Source organism: Echiichthys vipera (genome assembly GCF_963691815.1).
Source record: "Echiichthys vipera genome assembly, chromosome: 3".
Lineage (NCBI taxonomy): Eukaryota > Metazoa > Chordata > Actinopteri > Perciformes > Trachinidae > Echiichthys > Echiichthys vipera.
This window is the reverse complement of record NC_139828.1, coordinates 24,482,018-24,499,622: the sequence shown is the minus strand read 5'-3', so window position 1 is coordinate 24,499,622 and position 17,605 is coordinate 24,482,018. Positions and strand designations below refer to the sequence as shown.

Below are 17,605 nucleotides of genomic sequence, written 5' to 3'. Positions count from 1 at the left end.
TCCTTATGATGAACTAGCACAGTTATTACCAGCTGCTGTGTTTCATTACATAGGTCAAGACGCATCACGTTGCTCCTTATTTTTTTGCTCTATACTAACGTGACGTAGAAGGGGTTGCCTCACTGGTCCAGTGATTATCTGCCAAAGTGATTAGCATTGATATGTGTCATGAAGTAATAATTAAACTCTCTTTAGGTATTTGTCAGATAACACATTTATTGTCTTATCTAAATTTTACAGGTCAAATGTGACGTCCCACATTTGACATTAACTTCTTGGATCCATGTGGACAGTCAGGGCGTCCTTGTGTGCACTGCCTTCTCTACGTTCCCTCAGGACCAATAATGGATTTCTCTGTTTTCCGTTAGCAATTCAAGGATTTGTACAGCCGTTCTCTAAAGCTGCTACGGCTGTGGGTGCTCTCTTTCTCTGCGTGTTGTTTATCTTTCCCACTTCCTTTTAAAAAACAAGTAAGTATGAACCAAAGAGCCGAGGTTTTCTTCTCATTCCATCTTGCTGTTTTGATTTATTTCCTTTTAATGCAATCAATCGCATTTCATTATCTACACACATGCATACAAAAAACCCGCCCATAGGCACTGTCCTGCTCGTTATCTAGCCCGAGGGCGAGTTATGAAGATTGATGATCTGATTACATGTAGCTGTGGTTGTCATTTATTTTCTTTTGCCAACAGAGAGAAAACGACAGGGCAAATTCCAGCCCTTCAGACGACTCTTTGGGAAGAAGAAGAAGAAGAGGGAGGCGAAAGGGGGCTTTGATGGAGCAGAGCTAAAAGGCAGTTTTTCTACTGGGGAAGTGTGCAATGGAGTTGTATCTGACGATGAAGAGTCCAATCAAAATCTGAGGTAACAACACAGGTGAAGTTTTATGTGTGACATAATGAAACTGAGCTTGTGCTCTTGTCATTTTGTTGCTGCTGATAAAAGCTGTAAACGCAGGTCTTAATCCTTATAACTTATGGCCTTCAGAGGAAGTTTATGAATATATTTTGCCGCCTTTATCCACACAGATATTTTCAAAGAGAAGCCTGGTTTTTATCAGATTCCTTTCACTTCTAGAAAAACAAAAGTGTTCACACACTCTCGTAAACGCTGCGGGTTGTGGTTGCACAATCTGCAGGGAAAAGGGTGAGGCTCTGCTCAAGTGCAGCTTCTAAAGGGCTTAACACAATTTCACCCTTTAATGATGATGATTTGCTGGTGTGTAAAGAGGTCATTCAGTTCTTTGTGTAAAAATGATTTACGGAGATCCCGCTCCTGATAAATGAATGAATGACTGACTGGCTGTCATGACACCCTGCAACACTAAAGACTCTTGTTCTTCTGCAGGGAGTTGAATCCCATCGGATCTCGAGCTCTCTCACACGACAGCATCTTCATCCCAGAGGAGCCGGCGACTGAGCCCCGTCTAGATCAAAGCATGTCCCAGGAAAACGTCTCGGATAAAGTTAGGAATCTGCAGGTGGGCCTTGCGGTGGGTGTGCACTCCGGTGCTGAACAGTTATCTTCTGTCTACATACATAACGTGCAACTTTTTCTCTTGGTCAAACAGAGGCAGATAGCACAAGGTATAAAGTTTGGCCAGAGGCCTTCTTCTCTGAGGAAAAGTGAAGGAGATGAGGGAAGTTCGGATGAGGAAGAGGTTCCTCAGAGTCCTCTAAAGGTTTTGGCCCAGGTAGAAGCCGAGCCAGCAATAACGGAGCCAAAGGTAACAAACAACCCATTAACATATTCTGATGACTGTTTGGTTCTGTTTTTTACATATAAAAGTCTGCTCTTGGGGAGTACTACTATGTACATGTGAAAAACTTGTGTGTGTATGTGTGTATATATATATATATAAAGTATATACTGTATATATATATATTTGTGGCTCCAGAGGGAGCTATGCAAAATCTGATAAATGTCCTTAATTGACATCCTTCTCAAAAGGCCAGTGTCGGTTGGGGCTGAAGAAGTTTGAAGATAAAAAGATATCCAGAGGGTGGTGTTAGGATGAAATGAGTTCACCAGACAGATGTAGCCCACTTCTTATCCCTGCTTGAGGCCGCGTTAGCTGCTACTATAGAGTGCTGCAGGAATGAGTGGTAAACACAGAAATGGTATTTTTGTACTTCTGGTTCCCCTTGTCTCAAAATTATGAAAGATTTTCACTAATCACGTTTTATTTTCCATCATAAAATAAGTGAATAAATACCCTACTTGGGGATTTTGCATGTGTCTTTAAAAAAAGGCGATTGCTACCAAGTGGCTAAATGAAACGTGTGAAATCTGTTAGTGGTGATTAAGTTGTTGTGCCACCGTGGTGTGATGGTTTATATCCTAACGTTAGCTTTTTACTTTTGCTGACTGCAATTACACTTCTAAAATCATAGAAGTGGTGTTCATTTGTGGAGATTATCTTGCCGAACAAAACATGTAAGTATTATGAAATCAGTTAACAGAAGTCCTAATGGCTTTTTGTCAAGGGGACCAGGGCAACTTTAACTTCCAGGTTGGCCTACAAAAATGCACCATTTCTGCAGCACTCTATGCACACATATCTCCAACTGAACTGTCAATAGTTGCAGTTGCATTATGGGTATGTAGGCCCCGGGTTTTGATAAGGCAGAATACTGAATGGAATAAAAACTGTCCATTGTGAGTCAGACAGATTCATAGAGGTCGGTGGAGTACTTTTTTTAAGGTATTATAACAAAGCTTGGATGTGTTTCTGTTTTTAATAAGAGCTTTGTTATTGTGACAAAAGGAGGTCCAGGGGGCTCAACAAGCCGGACCACACAGCACCCCAATGAAGTCACCAAGGTCCAGACGAGTTCTTCCGCCTACCGGTACTATTGAGTCCATCAATCTGGACGCCGTTCCACAGTCTGTTCCTCGCTTAGACAACACCGCTGCTAAGCATAAACTGTCCGTCAAACCCAAAAACCAGAGGGTTTCTCGCAAACACCGCCGGTTTACACAGGTGAGCCAAAGTCTACCTGAGTCACCCCAAATGTGTGTTAGCGTGTGTTTCATTATTTTGTGTCATTTGCCACCTTTTGTTTTGTTTAAGAAAATAGGAACTAATCATATTTCCTAATTCCCAGGACCTCCAAGAGGTATCTATCCCCGGTGTGGTGGAAGAGGACCTCGAGACAGCAGGTGTCTCCACGGACGACCAGCGCAGGGCGTCTGTTGAGTCCCTAGAAAGCTTCAAGAAGCAGAGACTCCATGAGGAGGAGAGACAGGAGATGAGGAGGAAGAGGGAGCTGGAGGAACAGAGACTCAAACAGGAGGAAGAAGAGAGGAGGAAGAGAGCCGCAGAGGACCTGAGGCTGCATGAACTAGAGGCGGAGAGGTGCCGTAAACAGCAGGAGGAGGAAGAACGAAGGCTTAGAGAGGAGGCAGAGAGAAGGAGGAGGGAGGAAGAGGAGAAAAGGGTCAGAGAGGAAGAGGAAAGAAGGCGGCGAGAGGAGGTAGAGTGGATCAGGAGGGAGGAGGAGGAAAGGAGGATGCAGGAGCGCAGAAAGCTGGAGGAGGAAGAGAGGAGACGACTGGAAGAGCAGAGGAGGAAAGAGGAGGAGGAAGAAGAAGCGAGGAGGCAGCTGAAGCTTGAGGCAGAGAAGAAGCGGAAGCTAAGGGAGGAAGAAGAGGAAATAAAGAAAAAGGAGGACGCTGAGAAGCTGAGGTTGCAGGAGTTTGAAGGAAAGAAAAAAATGGAAGCGGAGGAGAGGAGGAGGAAGGAGCAGGAGGAGCAGAGGAGGGCTGAGGAGCTGCGCTGGAGGGAGATGGAGGAGAGACAGAGGCCTTTCTCCTTCAAAGTTTCCTCTGGAGAAAAACAGATTTTGTTCCAGAAGGTCAACCTGACGCCTGTTACGCCGGCCTCCAGCCACCAGAGCGGTACTGTAGCTGAGCAAAGAGAGAGTGCTAAGGCGTCCTCTTCTGAAGGACCAGAATCCCCCAACCTGCCATCGTCTCCATATGTCCCCCACACAGCCATCTTAGTGACAGGCGCACAGCTCTGTGGGACAGCTGTCAATTTAGACCAGATCAAAGACACTGCTTGCAAGTCTCTGCTGGGTTTGGGAGAGGATAGAAAGGCGCAGGGAACACCACCGACTAAGAGCAAAACTTCTCCAGACCGCAAGTCTGGCAAAACCAAATCACTCAACGAGTCCTCGCCCTCGACAGATCAGTGCGTCCTGGCAGAATGGGCTAGCATCAGATCAAAGATATTCAAGGGGGTAGAGGAGGGGAAATATGACGAATACCCGGAACCGAGCAAGAACCAGCCCCAGTCCAGCGGTGAAGACTCGCCTGCGTTTTCCCACACGAACCTCAGGAAGACCATGTCTGCCAGCGCCAAGTTCTCCATCACCCCTGCGAAGAAGAAGTTTGGAGATTCGAACAGGAACTCTGAGGTGTTCGGTGCAGATGATAAGGAAGCAGGAGAGGAAGCTAAGGAAGCTTCTCCGTCCGAAAGCCCCACCGCAGCCTCCCCAGCTCCGACCAGTAAACCTCAGAACAGGACGAGTAAAACTGTCCGCATCATAGAAAGAGGGTCAGAGGAATGTATGTTCGCCAAAGACCTCCCCTCTTTCTTGGTTCCCAGCTCTGGAGCCCAACCTGACGGGCCAGAGTTGAAGAGCAGGGCTAAGAGTGAGACGGAGGCGTCTGAAAGTAGAGCGGAGGGAGAGGACCGAGGCCAGGACAGTGAGGATCAGCCCTCGCCTTTTGGCATAAAGCTGAGGAGGACCAATTACTCCCTCCGCTTCCACAGCGAGCAGTCAACTGAGAAAAGGAAGAAGCGATACAGTGCTGGGGACAGTTTTGACGGCGTCCCTTCACCTCTCACCCCCATTGAGCCAGACTCTGACGCTTCTTCTGTCTTTTCTGACAAATCCCAGAGTCCCACATCGCCTCAGAATGAAGGCGCGGTGGGCAAGTACTTACATGCATCTGCCGCCCCCGCCTTCCCTCGGGCTAAACCGGTTAAGTCTACCAGCCCGACCTCACACAGCGAAGGTGAAAAAGTGCTTTCCAAGTCACTGCTCTACCGAAGACCAACTACGTCACCCAAACCTAGTGGAGCAGTCTCCACACCTCCCCCATCGCCGCTTCCTAAAGTGGCCCATGGGCCTCCCATCGATGCCGTGATCCAGAGGATGGGGGCCGCAGAGTCATCCAGCCAGGAGCAGACAAACGAACCCTCAGCGGTGGCCCAGTTACACCGAAACAGCCAAGGCCATGTCCAAGGGGAAGAGGAGCCGAAGGAGAAGAGATCCTTCTTCCCGTCCATTAACATCCCCTGGAGAGAGAAGGCGGACAGAAAGACAGAGCTCATCAAGAGAGGTCAGTGTTACTTTGATCAAGCACTAAGGTAGAAGTGCTACAGCATTAATACTGTAGTTTGACATTTTGAACTATATGCTTATTTGTTTTCTTGCCCAGAGTTAGATGAGAAGATCAATACCACTGGTATATAGATACAGCAACTGCATTTTATTAAAGAGCTCTGGCTTTTGTTAAATGAAAAAAATGGTGTTTTGTAGAAAATCGTATTGGAACTAGTTTCAAACAGTGTGTTGCCCTAGTAATTTGTCAATACGCCCTGCAGAAAAACCATCACTACAGAGCAGACACTCACTGGACAGTTCGAAGGTCCAGGAGAAGGAGGCCGGGCCCTTATGGATCACACTGGCTCTGCAGAAGCAGAAGGGCTTCAGGGAGCAGCAGCAAAACCGAGAGGACCGTAAAAGCCAAAGAGAGGCCAAACTGGCGGAAAAACACGCTAAAGACAGAGACAGTGTACGCTCCCCAGCTTGCCTCTTTGCATACTTTTTAATATTCTTCCTCGCATTCAAAATCTTGCAGTATTGTTCCACTAATACAGTCGCTAATCTCTTCTGCAGGTGACGCTGGTGAGCCCCACAGAGAGCAAAGGAAGCGGGAGCACCAGTCCTTCTTCTAAACCTCAGACACCAGAAGAGCCCAAGAGACCCGACAGCCTCCTGGGACGATTTGAGCGCCGAGAACACCTGAAAAAAGCCAACACTTTGCCCAGTTCTGTCACTGGTAAGAATGTGCACGTCAAAAGGCAATAAAGTCACGTATCGTTGAAATGATTATTCCATTGAGTGACTTTAATAGTCTTCATTTATGAAGTGAAAAAAAAGCTGAAGTTTGAAATGTGAGGGTGAGATTGATGAGGATTTTTTTTGTTTTCTTGTCATTTGAAAATGATTTGTTCTGGACTGTTGGTCAGACAAAATAAACAGTTTGTATGAAAAACAAACAATTGTCAGATTCATCAATATTGGATAAACTTAGTTTGAGCCCTAAATCCATATTCAAAATGGATTTAGGGCTCAAACTAAAATACATTTCACATTACGATGGAGCTGCAACAATTAGTCGATTAATCATTCTGTTGATTGAAAGAAAATTAATTAATGAACAATTGTTGGGTCATTTCTCGGCTTACACACCAAATATATCTATTTTTTAAACATCATTTTTGGGACATTTTATACCTGATCCTCTGGGATTCAGCTGCACCCATGTGGTATGCAGCCTAACCACTCAGCACGGGGTCACCCGAAATACCAAATATCTGATGGTTCTAGTTCTCATATGTGAGAATTTGCTGCTTTTCCTTTTCTAACATTATAGTAAATATATCCTATAACAGAAAAGATAATCTGAAGATAATGAAGATAAAAGTTGCGGGGAAATCAGTTTCATCAATCTTTAATAAAATGAGCCTGAAAAGGCTGTATGGTGTGATTCAGAGGTTGTAACTAATTATTGTCCTTCATGTGTCGTGTCAGTTGAGATTGCAGACTCTACACCGTCGCCACCTGCTGTCAAGGAGGTGACAAAGCGCTTCCCCTCCAGTGACTCTACACAGGTGTCCACAGAGCCGGCGTGGCTGGCTCTGGCCAAGCGAAAGGCCAAAGCCTGGAGCGACTGTCCTCAGATCATCAAATAACACCCCATCAGCTTCACACTGGGCTCTTGAGACTGCACACTGCCCACGGACTCTGAAGCACCTTGGGAGTCTTCATCACCGGTCCCTTCCCTCCCAAAAAAACCCTCCAGATCTCATCGCCCACCAAGAAAATCTGTCCTCCTCCTGACTGTGAAACAAGTAAAGCCCTCCATCACACACTGGCTGGTACTATTATCATGTTAAAGTGCGCTTCACATTCAAATATTCCAATACAATCGCACAGATATATGTAAACAATTGTTGCGCGCATGCACATACCTGTATACAAACACACAAAGTATATGTCTCACAGGTAGAGCGAACAGTCTGGGGGGCAACAGCCAATCAGATTGCAATAGCCAACCCCAATTTTGTTTGTTTTTTATTTTGTAGCCAACTGTGTCACTATGGTTGTAAATAAATCATTCGCTCAACACAATAAAAGGTGAAGCACTTTGTTAGTGGAGAGGTGAAGCTCTGACGTATGACAGTGTTTAATCAACAGAGGGTAACTGTCTGAATCGTGTTTTAAGGGCTACCAGTAACAATAACTCGACATGACCGTGTTGGATCTGCTTCTGGACGGCTGATGGAAGTATTATTTATGTAAAGCAGCGGATTTTATTTATATGTGGAAATGATACTGTATCTCTTCTCTGAGCCTTGTTTGTCATGTACAAAAGAAGCCTTTTTTCCTTTTTTTTTTTTACTCATACTCAAAACCCTAGCATAACAATTCTCACTGTGTCCGTGATGACTGTGATAGCCGTCAAAAAGGCTATTGTACAATTTTGCCATTCTAAAGTTACCTAACATTTGTCATTATCACACGGTGGGTGCACCTAAACACAGCACTGAAGACCACAAGTGTTACTGGGCATTTACAGTGAACTGCACATTATCGTCACAGCTGTGTGATGACGTGATTTCGATTTTTTTTTTTTTGCTTTGCTAATGGAGACAACACCTGCTTGCTGTAACATACAATTCTTGTAGCTGTCCTCCTGTAACACACTTGTTTGTAGGCTTCCGCCATCACTTCCTCGTAAATGTGATATGATCTTACATGATAATGTAAGCGTTTCCTCTGTGAAAGACAAAAAAGATTCCAGCATTCTCATTTCCTGCCACTCACTTAATGATCTGTACGTATGGAAGTCAAAGGCGTCACCAGAACTTCGGTCAGAAAGAGTCACTTTGTCATTTTGTTTCTAACGTTGGTCGTGCACAATAGTGTAGTGTACGCAGTGTTATATGTAACAAGAAAAAAAAATGTTTGGTATTATTTGCACTTCTTTTGTCCCACTTAGAGATGTTCATGAGATAATTCTTAAAAGAGACACAAAATGTTATGAATAATGTAAATTAAATACTGATGTCTGAACTGCAAGACTCATTATTTCCCTAAACTTTAATTAAAGTTTATTTCCCTAAGCACCCTCGCCGCTCTGACACAGATATAAAAAGCCAACAGTGTTTATTACAAAACTTCTATGTTTCTCCCTTGATAGTCAGCTTCAAACAATACACATAGTCATTGCGGCACCCGACTAAGAGGGACTGTTCATATACCACTGGGGATGAAAACAGCTCCCCGGGTAGAGTGAATGAGGCCAGCTCTAGTCCATCTTGTCCATCCAGGATCCACACTGTGCCGTCCGTGGAGGCCAGAGCCACCAGAGTGCCCCTCCTGCCCACGACAGAGCCATCAAACACGCACGGACTGGAGTACACTTTCCCTGTGGTCCGGAAAGTCCAGACTAAAGAGCCGTCGACGCAGTTCAAGCAGTACAGGCAACCGTCGTGTGATCCACACAGAACCCTCTGCTGGTCTGGTGTGACACACGGAGAGGAGAAGACGGGTCCTTTGGTTAAAAACTGCCAAACCTGCAGAGAAACACACATTTTGAGATAGCTTTTGCTCAATTTGCAAAGGTTTTAATCCTTAAAGGTCCCATGTTGTAAAACATTTTAATTATAAAGCAATTTGAGGTGCTATAGAACTACGATGAAAGTATCAAAATGTTCAATCTGCAGAGAAATGAACACATTCAGAAACTGCCTTTAAAAGAGCTGTCAGGACTTCTGTACGGTGGAGATCAGAATCAGAACAAATGATTAATACTTGATTTATTCTGAAATATTGTTTTTTATTGTTCAGAATTTGATAGAATATCCGCTGTTGCTATACCACAGCTGTACTAGCATTTCTTTTTAAATAACCAAGGCACTTCAGCACAAACCTTTATTTTGTAATAAAAAACAACACAGAGCAAAATTAAAGAACGGTAACCATTGTGTCAGAAGAGAAGATTTAATAAATGTTTCTTAGGGCTTTAGGATTCAAAAATGAATAGGAAGTGTAGAGATCCTTTCTTGAATGACATCACTAGTTTCTCACACTGCTCTGGTTTGATCTTGGTCCATTCTTCTTACAGTCTCTTCCTCAGTTCAGTTATTTGTCTGGGAAGACGTTTCACCTCTCATCCAAGAGGCTTCATCAGTTCATGTACACAAGGTTGGGACTGGTCCAACTCTCTGGTGTGGAGATCCAGGTATTTAACCTTTCACAGATAGTTGGACCAGTCCCAGCCTGGTCGGTTGTGTACATGAACTGATGAGGCCTCTTGGCTTTCGGTTGCTTTGACTTAAATTGCTTTGGGGATAACGAGGACCTGGACAAATGAGAACATTCACAGGCTTTGTTGCCAAGGATTTTCCAGAGATTCTCTATGGGGTTTAGATCTGGACTCTGGCCATTTCATTGTTTCAATATTCTTAGCTTCAAGAAACGGCTTCACCTGTTTTACAGTGTGACAGGGGACAGTGTTCGTATCAAAACTGCAGCTGATTGGGAGAAAATTACAGTGAAGGTATTGCATGTTGCTGAAGGAGGTTCGCATAAACATTTGCATTCACCCTGCCATGTAGCTGAACAAGAGGCCCAACTCCTGCTGCAGAAAACATCCTCCAAACCATGACCAAATTTAACTTCTTTACACACTTTGGGTTCAGTCTTTCCCCAGTCTTGCACTAAAGATAACGTTTCCCATCAGACACACATAAATTGAGAATGCTCTCATCACTGAAGTCACTCTGGACCAGTTCATCTCTGTTCACACAACATGCTCCTCAGCAAAGACCGGCTTTTTTATTCTTTCTGCTGATGAGAGGTTTGGTCACATGCTAGTTCAGCAGTGGTGTAGCCACAAATGATATTCTATCAAATATGAACCGTAAAAAATAACAGTATTTCAGAACAATTCAAGTATCTATACTTTGTTCCCTAATTTTGATCTCCACTGTATATAGGTAGACACATGTTCTAATAAAAAGCCAAAATAAGAGTATAGTACATAAAAATGAGCATTATACCAGATCTTTAATGTAACGCCTGGCAACACGTGTGGTCACTGGTGATAACAGCAGGTGTCAAAGCGCTACAACACGTTGAATAGTGGAGAAATACAGCAGTCTGCGTCTCACCAGTGTCCCGGTGTTGCTGAAGCAGCAGATGTTTCCATCCACTGAGCCGATGGCCACGTGACCAGAGGAGGCGTTTGGTGATGAGAAGAATGGGACGTTTTTACAGTACGACCACAGGACCTCTCCACTGTCCTGGGACAAAAACAACACTTCTCAGACAGTACAGTGTACCCTGTCCCTCAGTGGGCAAAATGACAAAATCGTTACTGAAGTTTGGTATTGTCTTCTTCACTTACAGGGTTAAGACAGAGTAGGTGACCTCCCAGTGAAGCGGCGTACAGCTGTTTGAGTGAGGTGTGGAGGTGAGGGGAGGAAAACACAGCTCCACCCCCGCAGTGACGCCTCCAAATACACTGCTGGACCTAAAAGATACACACATACATTTCCCTGGATTTCTATTCACCACATTTACTGGTGAAAACCTGAAACAGCGTAAAACAAGACACTGGCCGCTAAACGTTCAAAAAGCTTCCTACCTTTGGGTCCAGGGCGTAAACATGCCCGTCATGTGAGCCCACTATCACTAGACCCGTGAGGGGATCCACAGCAGGACAGCTCTTCACAGCGTCTCCCGTCTCAAACATCCATCGTGTCTCTCCAGAAGCAGCGCACAGGAAGTACACACAGCCGTCGTAGCAACCTGTGAAAATCCCAAAATAACTCCTTAAGGCCAAAACATGCAGTCAGATTCCCACACGATACTCAGGGAGATGATACAGACCTATAACCACGAGGCTCCCGCAGTGAGACACTGCGGCCGAGCCTTCGATTCTGTCCCCGAGAACTCTCTCCCACAGAAGGCTCCCGGTGGTCAGGTCTAAAGCCTGGATCCTGTGAGAGTGGGAGCCGATGAACACCGTTGTTTTACGCTCGTCTGACCTCGAGTCTGTTCTGCGTCGTACTAGAAGCACCGGAGAGGCGTCCACACATCTGCCTGTGTCTGAGGACCAGCTCAGACTGAGGTCCAGAACATCATCTCTGAGTTTCTTACTGGAATCCTCTCTGAGAGCATCAGCCTGGAAGTTTGTATTTGTCTGTGGAGTTTTCATTTCTATCACCTCGCCTGCTCGTCTTATAACTTTAACAGCCCAAGTCTCCCCCTGTGCCCCCTCGGCTGCTCTAAACCCTGTGCGTTCTCTTTTCGCCGGCGCCACAGAGTGAGCGGCCGCGGGCCGTTTCTGGGCCTCAGACGGCGATAACCGATTGCTCTCAAGCGGCTGCATCAGTGTTACTCTCGCAACATGTCTCAGTACGTCAGAGAAGGTCCCGTCAAGTATAACCTCCAAAAGCTCCGGTGAGGTCACTCCCAGGGCGGCGAGGATGTCTTCACACAGGTGTAGCGCCTTCAGAGAATCTCCTCCACTCAACAGGAAGTTAGATTCCATGTCCGTGGTTGCATCTTCAGGGAGACGTAGAGTTTTCTGTTAAAAGGTAGTTAAGTTGATACATCCAGGCAAGTAATTAAACCAAGTATTTAAATGGGGAGTTATGTGTTGCAAAGTAGTGGAAAACTAGCCATACCTGCCACAAGGACTGCAGAGTTTGCTTTAGTTTGGCAACATCCCCCCGTGAAGACTCTAAACCCTGTCTCTGTCTCTGGTATATTTTCACAAGTGCCTCCATGTCTACCTTGCCTGCCATGAAACAAAGAGAAGGATAACTGAAACAGTGACGCGGTATCCTTTCTCCTCGGCTGTGTCTGTGTGTCTGATGCTCACCGTGAGGAGTCAGGCACAAGGCCGGGACCAGTACCAACGTGTCAGGAACGCTGTGAGCCGGCAGCAGCAGAGACAGCTGGTTCAGGATGAGTCTGCTGAAATCACCATCTGCGCCGCCCGCCTCCAGCTGGCGGTGCTTTCCAGGAGAAGGGGCGTCTTCCTGATGCTCGGCCGAGGGTGTCCGCCCCGCGCGCTTCTGTGCAGATGTGAGGGGAGAGGCCGCTTTCTGGTCTCCAGATGTGGACGCCACGACGAAGGCGAGCAGTCGAAAGGCTTCATGCAAACACACGGCACAGGCCTCCACCCGAGGCAGGCTCAATATGAGCTGGAGGAGTGGAGATAAAACATTAATACTTCACCTTCTCTTTACAGTCAGTTTGAAAGGATTATCAATATTTCTTTCTATAGAAAGAAAATGAAAATAACTAAATCCCCAGAGACTTTGAAAAAATGTAGAGCCCATTCATGTACTTAAAACTTACCCTAATAAAAACAATAGCTGCCTTAAAATATAATGATGATGTTGCATTTCTTTCATTTATTTTCCAGGAACATTTTAATTCATATATATTTGTAACATTTATATCTGGCAAAATACAATATACATGAAAACATCTCACATGCTGTAAGCTGTCCAAGTTCACCCGCTTTCCATGGCGTTTAATCAGCCTGTCTCTCCGACCCAGGTAGTACAGCTGTGTGTCTTTAACAGTCACCCAGTCACCAGTGGCTCTCATCGTCCCGGGGGCCACAGTCTCCTCATCGTCCAGGAGACACACTCTGTCCTCTCCACCTGCACCAAGGATCATATGGATTTATGTAAATCTTTTTCAAAGGAATAACATTTGTATGTATTTGTGAGTCAGTGGCATCTTTCTCACCTATGAACACCTGTCCTTCCCCCTCAGTAACAATGTGGCCGTGCTCATCTCTTACTTCCACCTTTGTGTCCATCAGAGGCGTCCCAAGCGGCACAAAGGGCGGCGTGCTGAAAGGCCTGCGCTGTTAAAGGTCTCATCTTCTGTTCATTTTCATGTTCATACTTGTATTTGGGGGTTTCTACTGTAAGATGTTCACATGCTTTAATGTTCAAAAAACACATTATTTTTCCCATACTGTCTGTCTGTATGTATCTGTTTTCACCCTCTATCTGAAACGCTCTGATTTAGCGCTTGTCTCTTTAAGTGTGTGTCAATAACTGCTCTGAACTTCGATTAAACTGTGAAACGAGGCGGCGCTGATTAAATATGAATCAAGATCCTGTTACTTTATTTCCTATTTCTCACATAGTGTTTTCTGAAACATACGGTATTTTAGTGCACTGTTGCATCAAAATAAGAAAGTTTGGAACCAAATCAGGTCAAGCCAAAATCAAGACCCGCACCCAAGCCGACCAGCCGGACAAACCTTCAAATTTTACCGCTTCTGGTCATCTGTGTCATTGTGCTGTCGGGGTATAGTGACAGTTTCAGCAAATATGAGAAAAACACATTTTTACAGAAAGTTGCGAACTTCAGCATTTCTCTGTGGATTGAGTATTTTGATACTTCCACAGTATTTATATAGCACCTCCACCAACTTTAAAACAAAAAAAGGAACTCTAAGTTCTTCTTCTTCAAGCTGTACTGACGGCAGCTTGTTTAACATGTAAATCGAATGAATCATTTTAAAACGGGGTACACTCACGTGGTGTTCGACTGCAGTAGAGACTCTGGTATTTGGTAAGAGCAGGCCCAGCAGGACACCTCAGTAATGCCGTAGATATTGTAGATGTAGGTTTTGTTGTCCTCGTGCCTCCAGCTCCTCAGCAGAGCTGGTGAGGGGCAGGCCTCTCCACCCAGAGCCAACACCCGCAACGAAGAGCCTGACGACAACACTTCCTGTTTTAGGATACGGTGCCCGAAGCGGCCGAGCAGTGTCGGTGTGACCTGTGTAAACGAGACCACGTTACAGTGACCGAAAACTATTCCGAGCAAACTAAAGTTTCTCCACACTTGCCTGTAGGACGGTCGTCTTGTGATGTTTGAAAAGCAGCCGAGCCAGTTGACTGGGCATCATCTTGATCACAGTCGGGGTAATGAGGAGCTGAGCCCCTGACGATAAGGCCAGGAAAATATCCACCACAGAGGGGTCAAAGGTTAAGGGCGAGGCGAGGAAAACCACATCATCTGCGCTCATCTGAAACAAAGATCTGAGCCAGAAATGCACTTTTGAATATGTATCAAAATAACAATATTTTAGAGACCAGTAAAGAGATAACTCCTCACCTCAGATGCAGTATATTAGGGAGTATACACTTGTGTGGCACCCTCACAATCTTCGGAAGGCCAGTTGTTCCAGATGTGTGCAGCACGTACGCCAAGTCTCCTTGCCCATCCTCCTTTGACCCTGCAGCTGTATCACAGAGACCAGCACCATCTGCTGTCTGACCTGCGGTTTGTTCTGCTCCTCGTTGGTGCTCAGTGACTCGCAGCAGCTCCATTTGTATCAGCGTTAGTTTGAACTTGGGCAACACCACACAAACCTCCACAGATGCGTGCTCGATGAGAGCTGCCTTAAATCGCTTGACGGGACGAGGAAAGAAAATCAGTGTTAATATTCATACGAAGCAGGGACAAAGAGGGAAGACTTCAACAGATCATAAACTCATGTTAATAGCCTCAAATAATAACCTAAACTAATACTTATATACAATAAAGTCAACTGTAGTGTGTAAGCTTTGGATGGGATTTTCAGGAAACATGCAAATTTCCTGTTTGGGCTTTAAAGGTCACACATTGTAAAAAGGTTATATGTCCATGTCTTCTTTTATTATAAAGCAGATTAAGGCTCTATATAAATACTGTGGAAGTATGGAAACGCTCAATCCACAGAGAAATGCACACAGCCTGTATTCAGAAACTGTGTCTTTAAACGAGCCGTCAGGACTTCTGTACAGTTGTGATGTCACAACTATAACATATACACGCCCATAATGTATACCCCCAGCTTCCAAAAGGACTGTGTCTTATTGTGTCAAAATCTATTTTTAAGATGTTTATATTGTGCAGATTCCTTATGGATGGGTTCTGGGTCTCCAGGGTTCCCAACCCTGATCCTGAGAGGAACAATATGTAATTTAACTGTAGTTTATTGTATTATCAAATGTTGTGTTTGCACAACTAGTCAGTATCATTATCATTGAATCTACTGTATATTCATTAGTATTCATATTGACCTGCAGGATGTCACTCTTCACAGCACAGTACTTGAGGCCACACTGGTTCATCACTCTGGCAGTGAGGAGTCCTGGAGCTGCTGGGTCCAGTGGGACATAGGCAGCACGTGACTGCATGATCCTGGTAAACAACAGGGGACAGATTATGGCAAGCGGTTTTAACATTTAATCGAATCACACTCCCATCCTTAATTACATTTTAGATATCCACAATCCAATTTCTCCCAGTCAAAATTCAATTTTACTAGTCTGATAATTCAGATTTCCACAATGATATTCTTCAGAGTACAAATGATGTCACTTTTGCCATTTGTGTGTATTGGGTTTTCAATTCTAGATATCCACAATTACATTTTAGATATTTAGAATAAACATTCTGCATGTCTGTAATGTAATTCTTACTAGTACAATTACAGTTGTACAGATCAGTTATGACATTTTTAATAATTAGAATGTATTTGGGATAGTCAAAATTACATGATTTATATCTGGAAGGATTTTCGTTGAATTGCAGATATCCAGAATGTTCATTTTAGATATATAAAATGTAATTATATCTAGAATTTAAAAGGTCAATATGCATGAATGGCAAAAGTGACGTCATTTGTACTAGTAAAAATGTCATTGTGGAAATCTGAACTGTTCTTTCTGACCAGGAATAACTGAATAACAGATCTGCAACGCATATTCAGTCTAGCTCTTCAATGTTAAAACATCTTGCCATAGACAGACTGTCATCCTTAACACTCAACCAAAACATTACTCATTTGATATGGAATACACTTGTCAGGTGCTGTGTTTAGACCTATGGTTTAGACATGGAGTAAGTAACAACAGTGAGCTCACCCGAGAATCCACACAGGCACGAACAAATCATCCCAACAATACAGCCCGATCACTCCGTTATGAGGAGAGCAGCTCTTTCGGAGAATATGAGACAGTTCGCCGGCCAATCCAACCAGATCTCTGTAGAGCAGGGCCGGTGCCGGCCCCCCTGACACTGAGCCGCTGTAGCCGCTGTCATACTGCACAGCTACTCTGTCCGAGTGCACAGAGGCAGCGGCGGCTACGAGCTCCTGCAGGGTCCGGGCAGCCATTACCGACGAGCCCTTCAAGGACCAGCAGCTCCTTCTCTGTTAGCGCCGATTCTGGACAAAAACGTACAAATCATTTTCAACTTCGTGTATTGTCAAAGTCCACGATGTTTTGTTTATATCCAGGCAGGTGTTAGAGGCGGAAACGCGTTACTGTTTTGTCGCGTAAAGATGACGTCCCACTAACGTCTATTTCAAATACCTCTGTTATAGTCGTAAAAAAGATACTTTGGGGCTATTTTGTAGTGGATGTTGACATGTCCCTTCCACCACACTATTCACACATAAATGTAATCATGCCATTAAAAAAAACAACATTTTCTTTTCTTTCAAGACGTGTTTACTCTCGATCGAAATAGTCGACAGTGTGAAAGCAAAATTTCCTAGAGGCAGTGAAGGTACCGCGGCCTCCTCGTCCAATCACACGTCTCTATTTTGGCTAGAACGTTTTTTTGAACCCAAACCGCCTTTTGTGTCCTAACAACCGTCAGGACTCGCGCTTTTAAATGCACCATGGACGCCTTATATGAGTTAAAACTGTCCGAACATAGCAGGATCTACAAAACGGAACTGAAACGAATCATAGACAAGGTAAAGTCACCGTTAATACGAAGTGAAGTAGCGCGAGTTTAACGCTAAAGATAAACTATAACGATGTGAAAACCCCAGATTGCTTAACGCACTGGTTCTCAAACGGGGTTTCTTGTGCCACTGGTTGCACAAAATAAAAAGGACACATTACTAAATAAATATAATACTTTCAAAATACAACGTATCGAACAAAAATACTAATAGCATTTTCTGTAATATCTTTGTTTCAATTTCAGACTGCTATGTAGTCACGTTCATGAGTCACGAGCTAAACTGTATTTCAATATCTGTGTTAGTGGTGGGACTCGGGAGAGCCTGAGGTTCTCTCAGGTGGTGCGGCATGTACCGAGTTTGAGAACCACTCTCTTACCGTAACCTCTGCAATTGCTTTAACAGTATTGTCAGCTTCAGTACGAAGATGGAGATAAGGAGGTGGACCTCGACACTACCGCCACAGAAAGTAAGTCGACTGACGGACAAAGCTTGGTGTGGCTGTAACATTATG

The 17,605-nt window shown here is 44.6% G+C and overlaps 2 protein-coding genes across 3 annotated transcripts; one reads left to right on the top strand and one right to left on the bottom strand.

The window, feature by feature from the left end:
* The first annotated feature begins 759 nt into the window (after positions 1 to 759).
* cracd (capping protein inhibiting regulator of actin dynamics) lies at positions 760 to 8,274 on the top strand. The gene is made up of 8 exons (XM_083940484.1): positions 760 to 867; positions 1,351 to 1,483; positions 1,574 to 1,729; positions 2,771 to 2,986; positions 3,111 to 5,355; positions 5,621 to 5,811; positions 5,916 to 6,078; positions 6,834 to 8,274. The coding sequence occupies exons 2-8, from the start codon at positions 1,442 to 1,444 to the stop codon at positions 6,992 to 6,994; spliced, it is 3,174 nt and encodes a 1,057-aa protein (XP_083796610.1). The 5' UTR covers positions 760 to 867; positions 1,351 to 1,441; the 3' UTR covers positions 6,995 to 8,274.
* A 170-nt stretch (positions 8,275 to 8,444) lies between these two features.
* aasdh (aminoadipate-semialdehyde dehydrogenase) lies at positions 8,445 to 16,587 on the bottom strand. Of its 2 annotated transcripts, none has more exons than XM_083911584.1 (14): positions 16,262 to 16,587; positions 15,416 to 15,536; positions 14,466 to 14,761; positions 14,197 to 14,389; positions 13,885 to 14,126; positions 13,080 to 13,186; positions 12,819 to 12,991; positions 12,199 to 12,523; positions 12,002 to 12,114; positions 11,202 to 11,901; positions 10,957 to 11,120; positions 10,717 to 10,842; positions 10,481 to 10,612; positions 8,445 to 8,881 (listed from the first exon to the last, which is right to left on the bottom strand). In XM_083911584.1, exons 1-14 carry the CDS (start codon positions 16,510 to 16,512, stop codon positions 8,486 to 8,488), a joined length of 3,339 nt encoding a protein of 1,112 aa, XP_083767710.1. In that variant the 5' UTR covers positions 16,513 to 16,587; the 3' UTR covers positions 8,445 to 8,485. The 2 variants fall into 2 exon arrangements, 1 of the variants encoding a protein (XP_083767710.1); XR_014593158.1 differs by having other exon boundaries at positions 8,741 to 8,881; positions 10,481 to 10,607.
* Positions 16,588 to 17,605: the final 1,018 nt, after the last annotated feature.

Excerpts from the sequence above, each read along its gene's own strand:
- aasdh (XM_083911584.1), bottom strand. The coding sequence starts at position 16,512 with ATGGCTGCCCGGACCCTGCAGGAGCTCGTAGCCGCCGCTGCCTCTGTG. Across the intron at positions 14,390-14,465 it reads CCTAATATACTGCATCTGAG|ATCTTTGTTTCAGATGAGCG; the intron begins GTGAGGAGTTAT and ends TTTCTGGCTCAG. Across the intron at positions 14,127-14,196 it reads ACAAGACGACCGTCCTACAG|GTCACACCGACACTGCTCGG; the intron begins GCAAGTGTGGAG and ends TCGTTTACACAG.
- cracd (XM_083940484.1), top strand. The coding sequence starts at position 1,442 with ATGTCCCAGGAAAACGTCTCGGATAAAGTTAGGAATCTGCAG. Across the intron at positions 2,987-3,110 it reads AACACCGCCGGTTTACACAG|GACCTCCAAGAGGTATCTAT; the intron begins GTGAGCCAAAGT and ends CCTAATTCCCAG. Across the intron at positions 6,079-6,833 it reads TTTGCCCAGTTCTGTCACTG|TTGAGATTGCAGACTCTACA; the intron begins GTAAGAATGTGC and ends GTGTCGTGTCAG.